This window comes from Coffea eugenioides, chromosome 10 (genome assembly GCF_003713205.1).
Source record: "Coffea eugenioides isolate CCC68of chromosome 10, Ceug_1.0, whole genome shotgun sequence".
NCBI lineage: Eukaryota > Viridiplantae > Streptophyta > Magnoliopsida > Gentianales > Rubiaceae > Coffea > Coffea eugenioides.
This window is the reverse complement of record NC_040044.1, coordinates 37,882,141-37,898,173: the sequence shown is the minus strand read 5'-3', so window position 1 is coordinate 37,898,173 and position 16,033 is coordinate 37,882,141. Positions and strand designations below refer to the sequence as shown.

At 36.0% G+C, this 16,033-nt stretch overlaps 1 protein-coding gene across 1 annotated transcript; it reads left to right on the top strand.

The window, feature by feature from the left end:
- Positions 1–1,766: 1,766 nt before the first annotated feature.
- On the top strand, positions 1,767–10,528 carry LOC113748674 (protein EMBRYO SAC DEVELOPMENT ARREST 30). Its single transcript, XM_027292195.1, has 11 exons — positions 1,767–2,104; positions 2,219–2,424; positions 2,511–2,595; positions 3,208–3,278; positions 3,382–3,470; positions 3,554–3,797; positions 5,753–5,865; positions 6,505–6,595; positions 6,882–7,010; positions 8,505–9,058; positions 9,642–10,528. Exons 2-11 carry the CDS (start codon positions 2,257–2,259, stop codon positions 10,078–10,080), a joined length of 1,983 nt encoding a protein of 660 aa, XP_027147996.1. The 5' UTR covers positions 1,767–2,104; positions 2,219–2,256; the 3' UTR covers positions 10,081–10,528.
- The last annotated feature ends 5,505 nt before the right edge of the window (positions 10,529–16,033 follow it).

Here is a 16,033-nt window from a genome sequence, read left to right as displayed (position 1 = left end):
AACTTATTCAAGGACTAAATTGGTTAAAAGAACGAAATTGGTTTTAGTCAAAATATTCAGAGACTAAATTGGCGAAAATTCCCCTCAAGCTACAACTGACCCAATATTTGCCCTTGAGCACATTTTTATGTTTTCGTAAATACATTTTTCAATCTTTTTTTTTACCTTATATACGTCAAATCACTATATTACATTTTTTTAAATAAAAATTCCATAAAATAGCAATCCAAATAGGGAGCCGTTTGAGGGTTGCAATGGTTCTGATAAAAAAGTATTTTTGAGTGCTAAAATTACTTTTGAGTTTTGAGGCGTTTAATAAATATCATCCCATAAAATTAAGCGTGGAACTTTTGGTGTTAAAAGCTCTCTTAGTAAAAGCTAAAATTTGGTGCTTTTAAAATAGTTTTTGTGTTTTATAATTCAAACATTAAATTTAATCATTTTATCATATATTATGAACTAAAAAAAGATAAATACTTTTAAAAATTCTCAAATTATACATTATTCGATGCAATAAGTATTTATTTAATTATGTATCCAAACAATATATTTAAAAGCATTTAAGCATTTAATAAGTACTTTATTAAAAGTTCTATTGGATAAACTACTTTTCAATAAATTATTGCAATCCCAAATGGACCCTTAGGTGTGTTAATGAACAATTGTTGAAAATCCCAAAACCGAATATCAATATAAAATTTGAGCTAGGTTGGATCAACATAAAATGCCAAATACGAAAGAGCATTCCGTGTTAATTAAATTTTCAAACTTGACTTGATCTTGATTGGATTAGGATAATTTGGAATTTTATATGTCAAAACTTCAAGTTATTTGAGCTCAACTTGTTAATAGTTCGTTTTAGTTGAATTTAATAAATCAATCAATCAATTGTCAAAAGTATAACAAAAGTATTTGGTTTAATTCAAGTCATTTATACCTTTACCATGAATAAATCTATTTCTGCAAAAAATTTCAACCATCAAATCATGCAAATTTATCACAAAATGTTCATTAAAATATTTCCATATTAGTCACCAAATACTATAGTTAAAATAGTTATAGAATCTTGTAGTCATTATATACAGTGTTTTTCTTCATTTTTGTACGTGAATAGTGTCTTGTGTAGGTAATCCTTCCCTTGCTTCCGAAAACAACGCATAGTCCTTTTCTTTATAGCATTTTTTTTTACGCATAGTCCTTTTTAGCTTGATTGGATTGCAATTTTTAGAAGTTTTTGTAGGAAGATGTACCGTAGTAATTTAATATATGTGAGATAAAAAAGTGATTGAAAAATGTGTTCACAGAAAACGTAAAATTTTTTTTTTATAAAAAATCACAATCCAAAATTTTTTCTTTTCTTTTTTTCCCATGTCTCTACTTCAAATATCATCCTTTTTTGCATCCAATAAGGCTTATATGCTCAAGAAATTTTTAAGGCTTAAAAGGAACCATGGAGAAGATTTTAGTGTCATTTTAGACAGAATTCTATAATACATAAAGGGCATAGTATAGTTTATGGTGACATGTATGATGAAAATTGAAAACAAACAGTATCCACGCAAAAAAAAAAAAAAAAACAAAAAAAGCCCCGTACCAACTCAAAATAGGGGGACCCAAAAACAGGATTTTGCCTAAAAAGGAAATATTAGACGGCCAAATCTAATTATCCAAGAAAGCAAGAAAATCCAAAATTAAATTCTTAAAAAAAAGGGCCAAATCTAAATTCTAGTCCCGGCATTGAACTCTCTCGGCAGCTCCCCATTTCTTCTTTATTCCTGCTTCTTTCTTCTTCTTCTTCGCTTCTTTCACACTCTTTCAGAGTCTTCAAACACAAAAACACACACTGATTTCACATAGTTAAACCTTCTACATACACCGATTCCCAACTCTACTTTCTCCTACATACAGATATATATATGTTATGTATATTCGGCGTCGTTTAGTTCATCTCGATCCAGCTTCGGTTTTTGCGATTCCGCTCAGAACTCAGAATTTCAATTTCTTAAACCCTAATTTGCCCTTTTTTCCTTCTATTCATGCTTGCCATTGCCTAATACAATAATTCTGAAATTGGTTACCTCGTCGTTACCTCCAAAGTTTGCTGGTATATTGCCGATTCCTTTTTTTGTTTTTGCTTAATTAAAGTTATTAATTTTGTTTTATGAAATTGATTATTTTTGCTTATTCTGATTAATTTTTGTTAATTTTTTTTTGGCAGATTGTTTGTTGGCTCTTTGGAGTAATTTTGGGGGGGAGATGAAATCGAAGATAAAATGGGCGGCATTGGGAGGGCTAGTGTTATCATTTGTATCTTTGTTAGTGCATTTATTTCTTGCAAAGTCGAGTGCGAACATTGTTCATTACGCTGGAATTCCATTCATGACTAAAAGTTGGAGTCAATTCATTCCTGCTGAAGATGTTGAGGTAAATTAGGGATAAGAGGTTACTTGAGCATCTGAATATGACTGTATTTTTGATGGTGTTGTGTTGTTTTGAATAATTGGTAATAGGTTCCGGTGAATAAGAAGTTGTGGGGAAAGGTCAAGGCATTGGAAGGATTGCATCCATATGCGAAACCAAGAAGTGCATATCCTGGTAATGTGCGTCATAAATGCGGAGATTTTACTTTGTGAAATTTTAATTTTAATTATTAGTTAGGGTATAACTAGTTATTAGTTAGTTCAGCATCATTAACTTGTTTGCGAACATTCATTTTGGTAGTTTATTCCCCTTGTCTGTGCTTAGAAATGATCAATATCTAAGGTTTTTCTCAAGCAAAAGATAGGTTAAGAAAGCTGTATTTTAGAACGAGCTATAATCTTCAATGAAAACTACTCTCTTATATTATGGTGCCACTTCTGATTTTGTGTTTATATTTTGCATTTCGTTCTTCATTCTTCTGAATAAGTTTTGTGTTACTATCAACCCGTTTTTCCACAAAGCTTAGGATTTATCCTGAAAATTTCAAGTTTTGGTCCATATTCTGTTATTGCTTGCTTCCAGACATCTAAAGGTAGGTGTTTGCGCATTTACAATAGGAAAGTCAAAGGTGACAAAAAATGTGGCAATGCCTGTTAACATTTCACCTTGATTAATGGTAATGTCATACTGGACATCCTGTATTGTATCATCATCTGATGTTGCTTCCTTTATTTTGAGTTGTACTATTGTTGCCTCCATTTGACATCATTTTCTTTATTGTCTCAGTTCCAATCACACAGAACAATGGCTTCATTTATGCAAAAATCTTTGGGGGCTTTGAGAAGATCAGGAATTCAGTATGCTTAAATATTCCTCTTCTATTGGTTTGCATTTTCTTGTGCCTTTTTTTCCCTCGTTTTTTACCCTCACAGAGCTTGTAACCGTTGAGAAACATTTTAGATTTGTGACCTGGTCGCTGTTGCAAGACTCCTAAATGCCACCCTTGTTATCCCTGAGATTCAACAAAGTATTCGCTCAAAAGGAATCAGGTTGTTATTGTTTTTGAGCGAATAAAAACTAGAGTTATCTGCATGCTTGAGTGAATTTTAAAACTGTTATCTGCAAGTTGCAGTTCCAACTTCAAAAGCTTTTCATATATCTACAATGAGGAGCAGTTCATTGCAGCTCTAGCAACTGATGTAATCATTGTGAAGGATCTTCCCCCAAATCACAAGGATGCCAGAAAGCAGAAGCAATTTCCAACTTTCAGACCCCAACATTCAGCTCCTCCAAGCTTTTACCTGACCAATGTTTTACCCAAACTAAAGAAAGCTAAGGTTGTTGGGCTCATAGTTACTGATGGAGGATGCCTACAGGTCTCTCTCTCTCTCTCTCTCTCTCTCTCTCTATCTCTCTCTCTTTAGTCCAATTAGACAATTGGTGGTGTTCAAGTGTAATTAGAGTTCCAACTATTCCTTTATGAACTCAATTATTGAACAGATTTTTTCTAACTGAATGTATTATGCATGCAACTTGGGTTGTGTCTAATAAAGTTTTGAAAACAAATAACTATGGGATTAAAGATATTACCTTAATTTGCTGTTATGCTAATAAATCCAATAGACTGCTGCTTCTAGACCAAAACTGAGAGTGGAAAGCCTTTTTCCTGTTTGCTTCTGGCAAGCTTTCATTTTTTTTTCCTCTGTGCCTTTCGTTAAGCTTATAAATCTGGTTCTGAAGAGTGATCCTCGATTAGCTCATTTGGGCTCATATGTCAAGTCTGATCTTCAACGTGACATCATCCAAACTTCTTTCATGGGAATTTGTAGTTACACTGGCCTAACGAAAATCTCAGCAGTGCTTAGGTCCAACTATCTAAAATTCAGGACAGTCAGAGTCCAATTCAAGTTAAACTGTTATTGCTGTGCTGTTAAGGTAATGCCATAAAACATTCATATGCTTTTTAGCTGTGTGATTTGATTTTCAGATGTTAATGTTGAGGTATAATTATACTGATTTTCCTTGAGATATCATAATGGTTGAAATATCCGTGGCCTTGAATTTTCTAAAGCTAAGGAAACTTGCCTACCAGTTTCATAACAAGTGCAACATGGTCAATTGTATTTAACTAACTGGAGTGTTTTAAAAACTACAGAAGGGAAGGCTGGACTATGTAAAATGTTGGCTAGATATTTCTTGTAAAACTAGCCCGGGCCAGTTCATAATGAGAATATTTTAATCTTTGGTACTCTTCTTAATTGATATAAGTTCTTAAATTTTTTTAAACGTTGGTTTTGAAAACTGGGTCCTTATGTGGCCCTTGTTTTACGGAAGAATGTAGGATTACTAATATCAGATTTTGTTTCTTCTTTGCTTTTCTTTAAGGTTGTTCAGTGAGTTGAAATACTTGCTCATCAGAGTGCTGTATGGCTTATACATGGTAGAGTGACATGAATTTTGCAGAATGTTAGATCATTATTTTCGTAGTTGCACCTTCTCAAATTTGTGAACTTTGTGGATGGTAGTAAAGGCTTGGAACCTTCTGAAAATAGTTCACACTAGAACTTCTAATGTGTGTATCAAATGCGAAATATTTGTGCAAGAAAACTAAAAGGACCTTTACAATAACAGCACCAGACTACTAGGATAGATGAAGAGAAATCATAAGAGTTTGAAGGGGATTAGCTTCTAGGCTACAAAATAGCCCAAGGGAGCTGATACAAGTTTAGGTAGTGAACTGATATCAAAACTGCGTGACTGCAGTCAATAAGATGAGTATGGGGATCCAAACATATTGTTGTCTTACGAGTGACAAAAACAGAGAGACTCTTAATAAGGCACCTGCCTAGCAGATGTGCACCAGCTATGCAGAACAGTTAATAATGCTACTGCATGCTTAGCAGCAAATAATAACTAATAATATACTAATGAGAACAAATTAAGATCTAAAATGCTCCAGCATCAGAAAGGAACCCTGAAGAGAATATATAGTTGATTCTTATAACTTTCTTGAATGTGCAGAAAAGACATAAATGTCATATTTACCATTACCTAATTTGCAGTTTAACATTAGAATTTATTTTGCAGTTCTGTGATCTTTTAGTTATATCTGGAACATAATAAAAAAGATGTGAAAGTAGTGTCTGAAGTGGTTCCTCCTTGATTTATATGTATTTGCTTACCCTTGTATTTGTCATGTGGTGTACTTTTTCATCATCTCAAATGTAAGGATATATTCATGCATCATCTGAACATTAACTGTAATTTACATATGCAAAGTTCACTAATTGCCCTAACTGGCCAAAGGTGTTTACTTTGTCACTACTTGCAGTCCATTCTTCCTAATAGCCTGGGTGAATACCAGAGGCTGAGATGTCGTGTTGCTTTTCATGCTCTTCAGTTCCGCTCAGAAATTGTTGCACTTGGGCGCCTGATGGTACAAAGGTATCAAACCCTTCTAACTAGTTTTGTGGAGAAATTGGGTTTTGGTTGCAATTGTCAGTGATTGTATTCCAAGGATTATGAGATTTCAATAATAATTGTCGAAGCTTTTTTTTTTTGGGTTACATTATTATTCTATATTTTTTTTGGGAATAGTAACATGTAAACCCAAATATCTAGTCCATGCTGTAGACTGTGGTTGTTTTTTATTTTGCTTGCTCTTTGTTGGGATAGAATATTTATCATGCACCAAAATTGGGGGTTTGAGTTGAGTTCGCTGAATTACTAATCATTGAAGTTGAATACATATCATGCTAGGTACTCATGTCATGGTCTTAGTGGCTTCAAATTTAAAATTAAATGTGTTCCAAACCCTTAGAGAGAGATTTGGAACTATCTTGTTTATATATTGTTAAAACATTCCTCAACACTAACAGACCTTTTCTCATTAACTTGATTTTTTTAACATGTCAAAATGTTTTAGCCACAGATATCCTATTTGTGATAAACATGAATTTCGTCAGTCCAAGTCTTGTTCATGTAGTACAAAATTTTTCCTAATTTAAGAATTGTTCGTTTGAGGTGGCTGGACATTAGTGCTTTGCAATGCTCTTAAGCTCTTGAGGAATTCTTTATGTGCAGGTTACGCTATCCAGGTCATCCTTACCTTTCTTATCACCCTGGGCTTATAAGAGATACCCTAGCATATCATGGATGTGCTGAACTCTTTCAGGTCCTTTATAAATCTCCTTTCCGTTGTTTTCCATGTTCTTGTTTCTGATTGCTGTAATTTGACTCCTGTTGATGACAGTGATGAATGATGGATCAAGATGCTTAATGTGATGTGTAGGATAATCCAAGGGTGTTCCTCGAATTTTTGTTGTTTATTAATCAAGCATGGATATATTGTCCTGCTTGACAGTTAGATCTTGAAGTGTCTTCCAAATATTGCTACAGTTCAGATTTTATGCTTTCCTTCAATGTTTTGAGTTAACTTTTTATGTTCATTTGTGGTATAGGACATTCATTCTGAGCTGATACAGTATCGGCGGAAGCAGTTAATCAAACAGGGGATTGTTAATCAAGAATTAAGTGTTGATTCATATGCTCAAAAAGCAAATGGCTCATGCCCACTTATGCCAGAAGAGGTACAGGCAGCTATTTCATATGGTTTGTTTTGGCCTTGTTTGTCACTGTTTTTCTTTCTACGACTTAACATATATCTGATTTCAAGCATTCTTTTCCAATACATTTGCTGAAGCACCAATTGACGACTTTTTGATACCACATCGTTTGATTATCTGCCCCTAAAATTGACTGCCTAATGATGTCCTAAGAACATCTTTGAGTGTCCAAATTGAACTTGGCACTCCTCTCCCAGGAAATTCCTCACATTATTTGACATTAGTTTTTTTGATTTTTTTCAAGAATGTTTTACCTTATCTAAACAAAGCTATCTCTAACAATCAAAATTTTCATGTTAGAACTGTTAACTATAATTTTACCAATGAGTAATGTACTGAATGACTTGGGGTGAATCTAGTAATTGGGCTTTAATTACCTGTGGCCAAAAGGGTTTTTTTTTTGGGGGGGGGAGGGGGGGTGGTGGTGGGGGAAGGAAAGAAAGATATGGCAAGGTGACTAGTACATAAACGAAAGAAAGAGAAGAAAGCTAGAGGAATTGTCCATGCTTGCCCATTGTTATCAAAGTTCCTCCAGAATAGAGGAATAGAGCATCAGTTTAAAGACAAATAGGAAGGCTTAAATCTCTATTTGCAAGAAGGCGAACAAGACTTGGAAAAGGACTCTGCATAGTCTGCACTTTTTTGACTTGTGTATCACGTGCATCTAGTATATCTCAAATGACGCAATTTGTTGCGGTCATTGATACTTCCAATGGCTGAATTTGTGGTTCAACACCAATCGAAATATTGGTTTAAAGAACTGATGATTTATTATTCTTGAAGTAGACTAAGTCAGTTTAGACCTGCAGGACATATAGATTGGAAAAAGGAAGAAGTATATATTCAGATATCATGGTCTGATGCTAATTTAATCAAGTTTCAGATATATTATTAGACTTTTGTATTTTTTGCACCTGTCTGTAAACTTTGGTATGTGTCTTTTCTTTGATTACACGTAAAACTCCCTTTTTGCCTTTCTTAAAGATTACTTGCAAGCAGCAAATACATTTTGTCCTTCAAGGATATTTTTTATTCTCCTGGTTTCCCTCAATGTTTCTTCCTTTATTTGTTATGAAATGAATGGGACACTTGTTGAGTGGACTCTGAAACACCTTCAAGCATTGTTCTAGAACACACAAGTCTTATGGACTCTGCTTCTTTCAAACCCTTTTGTTTCCACCACTGGGCTTTGGAAATGAAAATCTTAAAATGAAGAAAAATAAAGAAAAGCAAGTAACATCTTTTATTACTAGTAACTAGTGGTAGAAATTGTGTTGTCGAAAAAGTCCATTAATAGATCAAGGTTTGAGGAAAATGAGGGAGGACTGAGACAAAGTCTTAAAATAAATGAAGACCAAATTTATTTGTTGTTTTGGGGAGGGGGGGTGGCGGTCAATCATTTTTTCCTAATTTTCTTGTATATAATGGTGGCAGAACTTATTCTTCTAGCCTTTGTAGGTAGGGCTTCTGCTTCGAGCAATGGGCTATCCTCCAACAACTACAATCTATCTGGCCGGTTCTGAAACCTTTGGTGGTCAAAGGGTTTTGATTCCTTTACATGCGATGTATACCTACTTGGTGGATCGGACTTCTTTGTGCAGCAAACAAGAGCTGGATGATTTAATTGGCCCAGAAACCCCACTTCCTCCAGATCCACTTGAAGCTTTACCTGCAAAAAGTGTTAAGCAACAAAAAGAGGAATGGGAAAAGGCTGGTCCTCGCCCCAGGCCGCTTCCCCCTCCTCCTGATCGACCAATTTATCGGCACGAGAAAGAAGGTTGGTATGGCTGGGTTGCTGAAAATGATACAGAGCCAAACCCTTCGCCTTCTGATTTAAGGGAGCAGGCACATCGATTGTTATGGGATGCTCTTGATTACATTGTTTCAGTGGAAGCTGATGCATTTTTTCCTGGCTTTGACAATGATGGTAGTCAATGGCCTGATTTCTCTGGCTTGGTCATGGGACACCGGCTCTATGAGATGGCTTCTTCAAGAACATTTCGACCAAACAGGTAAAACGTGCTATAGACTTTAGATCATCCTATTAGATAATGAACTTTTGGACATTTCATGAAATTCTTTGAAGTCGTAATAATGCCTTTTTTCTCTGCATATGGTTCTTTCTTCAACTTAAATAGTGTGATATTTTGATCATTCTTATGTTAAAAGTATTTTTATCAGGTATTGGATTGTCCTTGCTTTTAAAATTTGGGTGTGGTTTCCATTTCAGTATCATTTTGTGAGTTCATTAGGGATTTAAAAAATGCTGGAGGTTTAGTTTTCTAGCATGAAGGAACTTGCTTACCGTATAGTAGATACCCCTTCTTAGTTTGAATGCACTTCTATGCAGTTTAAGTTCAGCTATTAAAGTACATGACTTTTGCAATTGGCTGCATAATTACCTCTTTGGGGTTGAGAGGTGAATTACTAATTATATGGATTAAGATTTGAAACAAAAACTTCTATCGCTCGGTAACATTGGCTTATCACTGACGTGAATAGAGGCTGATGCTTTATTTTGTAATGTCAAAAGCTGGATTCAAATTTGTCATTATTTTTTTGTTTTGGTTTTTTATGGTGTGCTTGCCCGAGCAGGACATATCTTGCTGAACTATTCAACAGTACTAGTGCTCATCTTTACTATCCGCCACATAATTGGACTCTTGCTGTCAAAGCCCATCTTAACAAAAGCCTTGCTGAGGAGGGCCTTAATCAGGAACTTCATCTGGCAAAGCCAAAGTCGTTTCTATCCCACCCGATCCCAGAATGTTCTTGTACGACTCTCAGGACACCAGAGGTTCTGCAGTCTGGGAAGGATAGCAGCGTCCAACTGCTCTATGAAGGGCAGGATGAATGTCCAAAGTGGATGGAGCAAAGTCTTGCAAAATCAGTTGTGCTAGAGGGTAATGGTGAAGAGTTTGAATCACAAGAAGATGAGGTGGATTCAGAAGGGCAGCCGGAGTCGGAAGGAAATGACCAAAGTAATGCAATTCCATCCTGGGAACAGGGCGAGGACATGGACCCTGACGATTAGGAATACTTGTACAGATAGAACCTGATTGTCGCCGTACATCCCTTGCTCCTCCTGCTTTCTACATTTGCCATTGAATCTTGACAATCAATTGATGCAGGCACAATAGCACAGAGCACTAGCAAACTTTTCTCCGGCTCCAGAGAAAACATTATAGACAGAAACATAGAAGATTGCACGTGAAAATTTGTGGACATGCTTCTTGGATTGGAGTGTTTGCAATCCTATTGCTGGTAGCATTTGAGGGTAATACCTTGAGAATATTCAAAATCCCTCAGAAAGTTTTTGTGGTGAGGGAGCTGCACTGGCTCCGGAATGAGGAAATGTTTTTTTTTTTTTTTACAGAAATCAGCTGTATACTTTTCCAGTTGTTTTTGAGCGATGACACTTGGAAGCATGAGATACGCCAGAGGTTAACTGTGCTTTAACGTGATTGTTTCTTTAGTGAAAATTTGCTTCTCTCCGATCCCTGTATGAGTGCTGTTTTTAGGCCTCGGAGTATTAGCTTTGCTCTTAACGCTCCATTTTGGCCTTTCCCGTCCACTTGGCTGTAATTTTTCCTTTGGAAAAGAAAATTGAGCATGATTAACCCAATTAAAAGGAATATTTGCTATACCTCTGGGCTAGTGACAATTTAGGACTTAACAGGGCAATATTAACAATCAATTTTCGTTTTACAATAAATAATTACATCTTCAAGTATACCAAGAAAATGAATAAATTTTATAAAATTCCTTTAATTTTTTGTATACAAAGAACATAAGTTCTCAAATGGTTAGACCTACAATTTACTGTTTGACTGTATCCTTGTTTAACTAAATTAATGCAGTTGGATGGATCGATCGAAGTGGCCTTGTAGAGAAAAAAAAGAATAGAGGAGGAAATAATAGTTCACAAAAAAAATATGGAAGAGAGAAAGAAGGAAAAGGGGTTTTGGATTTTCTTTTCAAATCATTTAAATAGAGTTAAATTTCCTTAAATTAGATAAAAAAAAAATCAAATTCTGACTCTAGATATTTGCGAAGTGAGGGTGGTCATTTCAATTCGGCTTAGGACTGTTAATGGGGCTGGGCCAGCCCGAGCTCGGCTCGCTCGGCCCGACAGAAAGCCCGATGAGCCCGATCATTTAGTGAGCCGGTCTGAGTCTGAGCCTAAAAATTAGACCCGAATTAAATGTGAGTCGAGCTTGGGCCTTATTAGGCTCAAATCCGATATAGGCCCGACCCTTTAATTACCTATATATATAATATTTATATTTTGATATTATGTATAATTATATATCCAAATATATTATTACTAAATACTAAATATATACATAAATTATAAAACACAAAAATACATCTAAAAACTCTTTCATGAGCTTTCTTGAGAGCCAATATTGGTAATGCATAACTAAATCTCTAATTTTTCTTATTGGTTGAGTAAATTTTTGTATTGGCATAATATTGGTTGATTTTTTTTTGGTCTACAAACACAAAAATCATCAAGTATATTTGGATTTAAATCACAAGATTATAAAAAAAGTTTCAACTTTTAAAGATGTATTGGCTTATGATCGCATGTTTTATTACTATTTTTCATGCATTTTGAATGGATTAAATATAAATATTGTTGAAAATTTTTTGATTTATATATGTTTTAAGAACTATTATTTGTTCATGTTTAGTTTTAATATTATAGTCTTGTAAATGTTTAAATTAGTTTTACAACTTAATAGTTATAGTAATTATATTAAAAAAATTAAGGAGTAATAAGTGAGCTTGGGCTAAGCCCGATTAAGACTCACAACCCGAATATTATGTGAGTTGAGTATGAGCTTCACATTTACGAATCCGAAACTCATAGCCCGAAACTCGAAAATGATTCAAATTAAATGAGCTGAGCTTGAACTCATCAAAGTCCGGATCATTAGGCCCGATTGACAGGCCTACCATCAAGCCAAGCCCATCCCCCGCATAGGCCCTGATAATGGTCACCCCGAGCCTCGTCATGTTGAGCCGAGGCCATCACACCTGGGGTGCCACCTATCCATCTCGATCACCTCAGCTACCACAACTACTATCTTGAAGTATCACTGTGCCTGACTTGACAACCGAAGTCGGGTCGCAGACTGACACCCGCAGAAGGACAAGATGTCTGATGAGACCAGTCCCTGCCATTGATCTGTCAAATCAGACTGATACACTCAGCCTGTCAGGTCCTAGGAAGTTGAATCCCACCGTACTTTCCTCCAAATTGTCCCATATAAATACCAGAATCCTTCACCCAGAAAGAGGGGGGAGAAATATTCTGTAAGAATCACTCTCTAAAAAACTCCATTACTTAATATCCTTCTGGGAACTAACTAAATCGTCGGAGGCAAACCAGATGATCAAGCCCCACATCTTATAACTTGAGCAGGTGACTTCCGCCAAGCCATACCTCATTTAGGAGATCACTCCAGCAGTTGGTACAGCTCGTCCAATAGAAAATCACCTCTTCACGAAGCAACTAAAAGCCTATAGATTTTCTCTCCTATCGTGAGTGTCGGATCTCGGATCAGCTTCACCGAGGCACCAACTCGATAAGAGTTCTCGTGTGCACGATAAACAATATGAACAACTCAAATAGCCAAAGGGGCTCTTTTTTTTGCCCCCCTTGTAAGTCATTCCATCTTATAAAATATCATCCAAGATCAACCCATGACGGAGACCAAAAATTTTCACCAGTATGAGCTTTTACAAATTGAGGGTCTTCTGGGGTTCCACCATGATTTGAAGAACTACAATAGAAATTAATTACAAAATGGAGTTTATTTTCCTTTCCTTTACTTTATTATTCATTCCTTTATTTTACCATATGAGTTTCTGAAATTTCACTACTAAGGATCATGGTAGTGAAGAGGTGATTTTTGATTGCTCGGGATTTACCTCACCGGCTGGAGTATCCTCAGGTGAGAAATGTAACTCCTCAAAAGTCACCTGCTCAAGCTGCAAAAAATGCGGGGCTCAATCCCCTGATTCTCCTCCGACGCTCTAATTAGTTACTTTTTAGAGGTGAAGGTCAAGTTACTGAGTTAGATAAGAAGTCTTACCCTTTTCTGAGGGGTCCTAGAAGTATTTATATGAGGGGGAGAGGGGATTGAGAGGATCCCGTTCCCTAGGGACTGCCACGCCCAGACTGTCAGCTTTACTTGACAGATTGGCAGCGGCAGTAGGTGTTGTAAAAACTTGATATTTCAAAAGATTTTTTTTGTCGTTTGTTTCGGACTAAAGCTTTATCTAATAATACTTCATCAGAAATGGTTGTTTCGATTTTGATGGAGAAGTTTTCAAAGATAAGGTTTTGACTAAAAGGCAAGTTCAAATGCCAGATAGGAAGTTAAGCTTCGGATGGTCTTTTTTCAAATGACTTGACCTTTTCCAAACTTATCACCACAGAGGATAGATCTCTGACTACTTCAAAAGATAAGTCTGGCACGGGAAGCAAGCCTATTCTCACGGAAAATTAGCTTTCAAAATTCTATCTTCTTCCATCCCGTGAAGCTTATAAATAGAACCAGTTGCCAGGCTCATTTTGCACTGCAAAAAATGAAGTCTACACTTTAAAACTCTCTCTACCTCCTCCTTTGTCTATCATTCACAACATTCTTACTTTTCTGCTGGGTTAGAAACAAGTTTTTTTGCTGGTTTTACGTCTCTCTCACAAAGTAGAGGAAGACTTGTTTAATCCTGGGGAAACGTTTCAATACCCTAAAATAGTTTCTTAGGACAGTGCTTTCAAGCACGACTCAAGTGTTCAAGTGTTAGCATTGTTCGAGCCGCTTTTTCCAACAGTAGGTCCCATCAATCGTTCCGAACCCTGGCAGGTGTCAGCCTGTACCTGAACCTGACCGTCCCATTATCTGACAAGAGAACATGGTCAGGGACACATCCCTGACCCCGGCCTTTGGTGGAAGTTGTGCCGAGGTGAGCTCGTCCGGGGTCCAACACGTCGGGACGTTCGGTCCCTTCGGTGGTCTTCAACAGTAGCAGAACCAAGGTGTGCGTATTCACGCCGAAGTGAAACGACCCACCTCAGGTAGCATTACATACGAATCTTAAAAAAATTATAAATACAATATACATTCAAATGATTACTTTCATATGAAATTGTTCATCTTGTGGGGTGAAAGTATCTAAAATTTGAAAATAAGGATATTAGAGGAATGTTAAGTTGGGAGGTTGATGAAATTTTTACACTAGACTTTGTTCCAGTAGTCAGGAATGGATCTCTCAGAGTTTGATCTTGTACTGGGCTGGGAGTTCAAATGTTGCCTAGTACTTTTTTTTTTCAGCAACGATATATGTGTATAACTTACTCTATTCTAATCTAGGGGGGAGGGGGAGCCTAAGGAGACTGTGGTAGGGGGCTAGTGGATATACAGACCCAACTAGACCAATGGAGTACGATACATGTGTATAATCTACTCTATCCTAATATAGGGGGGAGGGGGAGCCTAAGGAGGCTGTGGTAGGGGGCTAGTGGATATACAAACCCAACTAAACCAAGGGAGTGCTATGGCACAACTCTTAGATTTTTTTTGCTGCAGGTAAGGTTTGAACCTTCACCTATGGCCCAATGAGGGACTTAAGCTCCTTCCTGGTGGCCAAATGTTGCCTAGTACTTACAATAACTCATTTATATTATAAAACTAGGGGAAAAAGCCCGCGCCATGCGCGGGAGTTTAGTACCTATAATTAAAGATAGTTAATAATTATTATTTAGTATTTTGTAGTATAAGAATTGAAGTATGACAATTTTATTATGTGATATTAAACAGAAAAATCATAAATTACATATTGAGTCAAAAAATATAATATGCAATGAAATATAATTATAAAATACGATTAATCACTTTGCGTCTAATCTAATAGAATAAAAGATCTACTTATATCTGCTCATGCATTTTAGGGATGTTAAATTTTGTCGTTTAGTTTGAATTTGATCTTGATATGAGGGCAATCTACCTCATTATCTTGTCATATAAGTGAGATTTGAAAAATTAGCATACTTGAATAAATCATTGCTAGTGGAATTTCGGTTCTTACAAGCCAAATTCTTGGATTTATATTGATTCCAAGGACATATCATCGTGGAAAGCTCCATATTGACAAATCAATCAATTATGATTTATTGTATGATTTAGGACATATAGCAAAGCATCTCCTTCTCGATAGGGGTTACAATCACAAAACATCAGTTTTTGACCTAGTTGCAAAGATATACAATAACTAACACGCTAATCTAGATGAATAATTACCTCAAAAAAAGTACTAAAACATCTTAATCCACTCAATTCAAGAAAACAATTAAAAGTAATGAAGTACATACTTTAGATTTGCAGCCAAATAGTTTTAAGTAGATAGTTAAACATATTGGCAAATCAAATGAAGTGAAAAATTGCCTAAATGGAATCATCAATGACAGGTGCCGAACCTGTGCAATAATAATTACTAAAAAGTCCTAATTACCACCTCAATTAAATAATTATAGAACAAATCCAAGTACTGGAGCAGGGACCCTAGGTGTGCAATGGGTTACTTGATTCACCATGTTCCTGAGGAGTTTGCTTGATCCGATATACCGGATTTGTCTATAAAAATACTAATTTTGCGTACAATGGCAAGTAGGGTCGATTCCACAGGGAGCAGGTAGGAAATTATTTCTTTCCAAATTAGTAGAACGAAATTGGGGGATTTTCAATGGGAGGCAAACAAAAATAAAATAAAATAAAACAAACAAAATTCAAAACTAACTCACAAAGCACAATTAACTAAAAATAGCAATTAATAAAAGTTCTACCCAAAGGATCAACTGCTCAGGCACGGTCCAAATAAATGCTCATCGATGCAAAGATATTTCATCCATTTATCACTAGGTTGGTTATAGCCATCAATAAGCTCTGACAACCAGCTCTTCCTTACTTTTTTGACAG

Bases quoted from the DNA above. Each gene is read 5' to 3' on its own strand.
- LOC113748674 (XM_027292195.1), top strand. From the start codon at position 2,257: ATGAAATCGAAGATAAAATGGGCGGCATTGGGAGGGCTAGTGTTATCA. The intron at 2,596-3,207 runs GTAATGTGCGTC...TTATTGTCTCAG, and splicing joins ACCAAGAAGTGCATATCCTG to TTCCAATCACACAGAACAAT. The intron at 3,798-5,752 runs GTCTCTCTCTCT...CACTACTTGCAG, and splicing joins CTGATGGAGGATGCCTACAG to TCCATTCTTCCTAATAGCCT.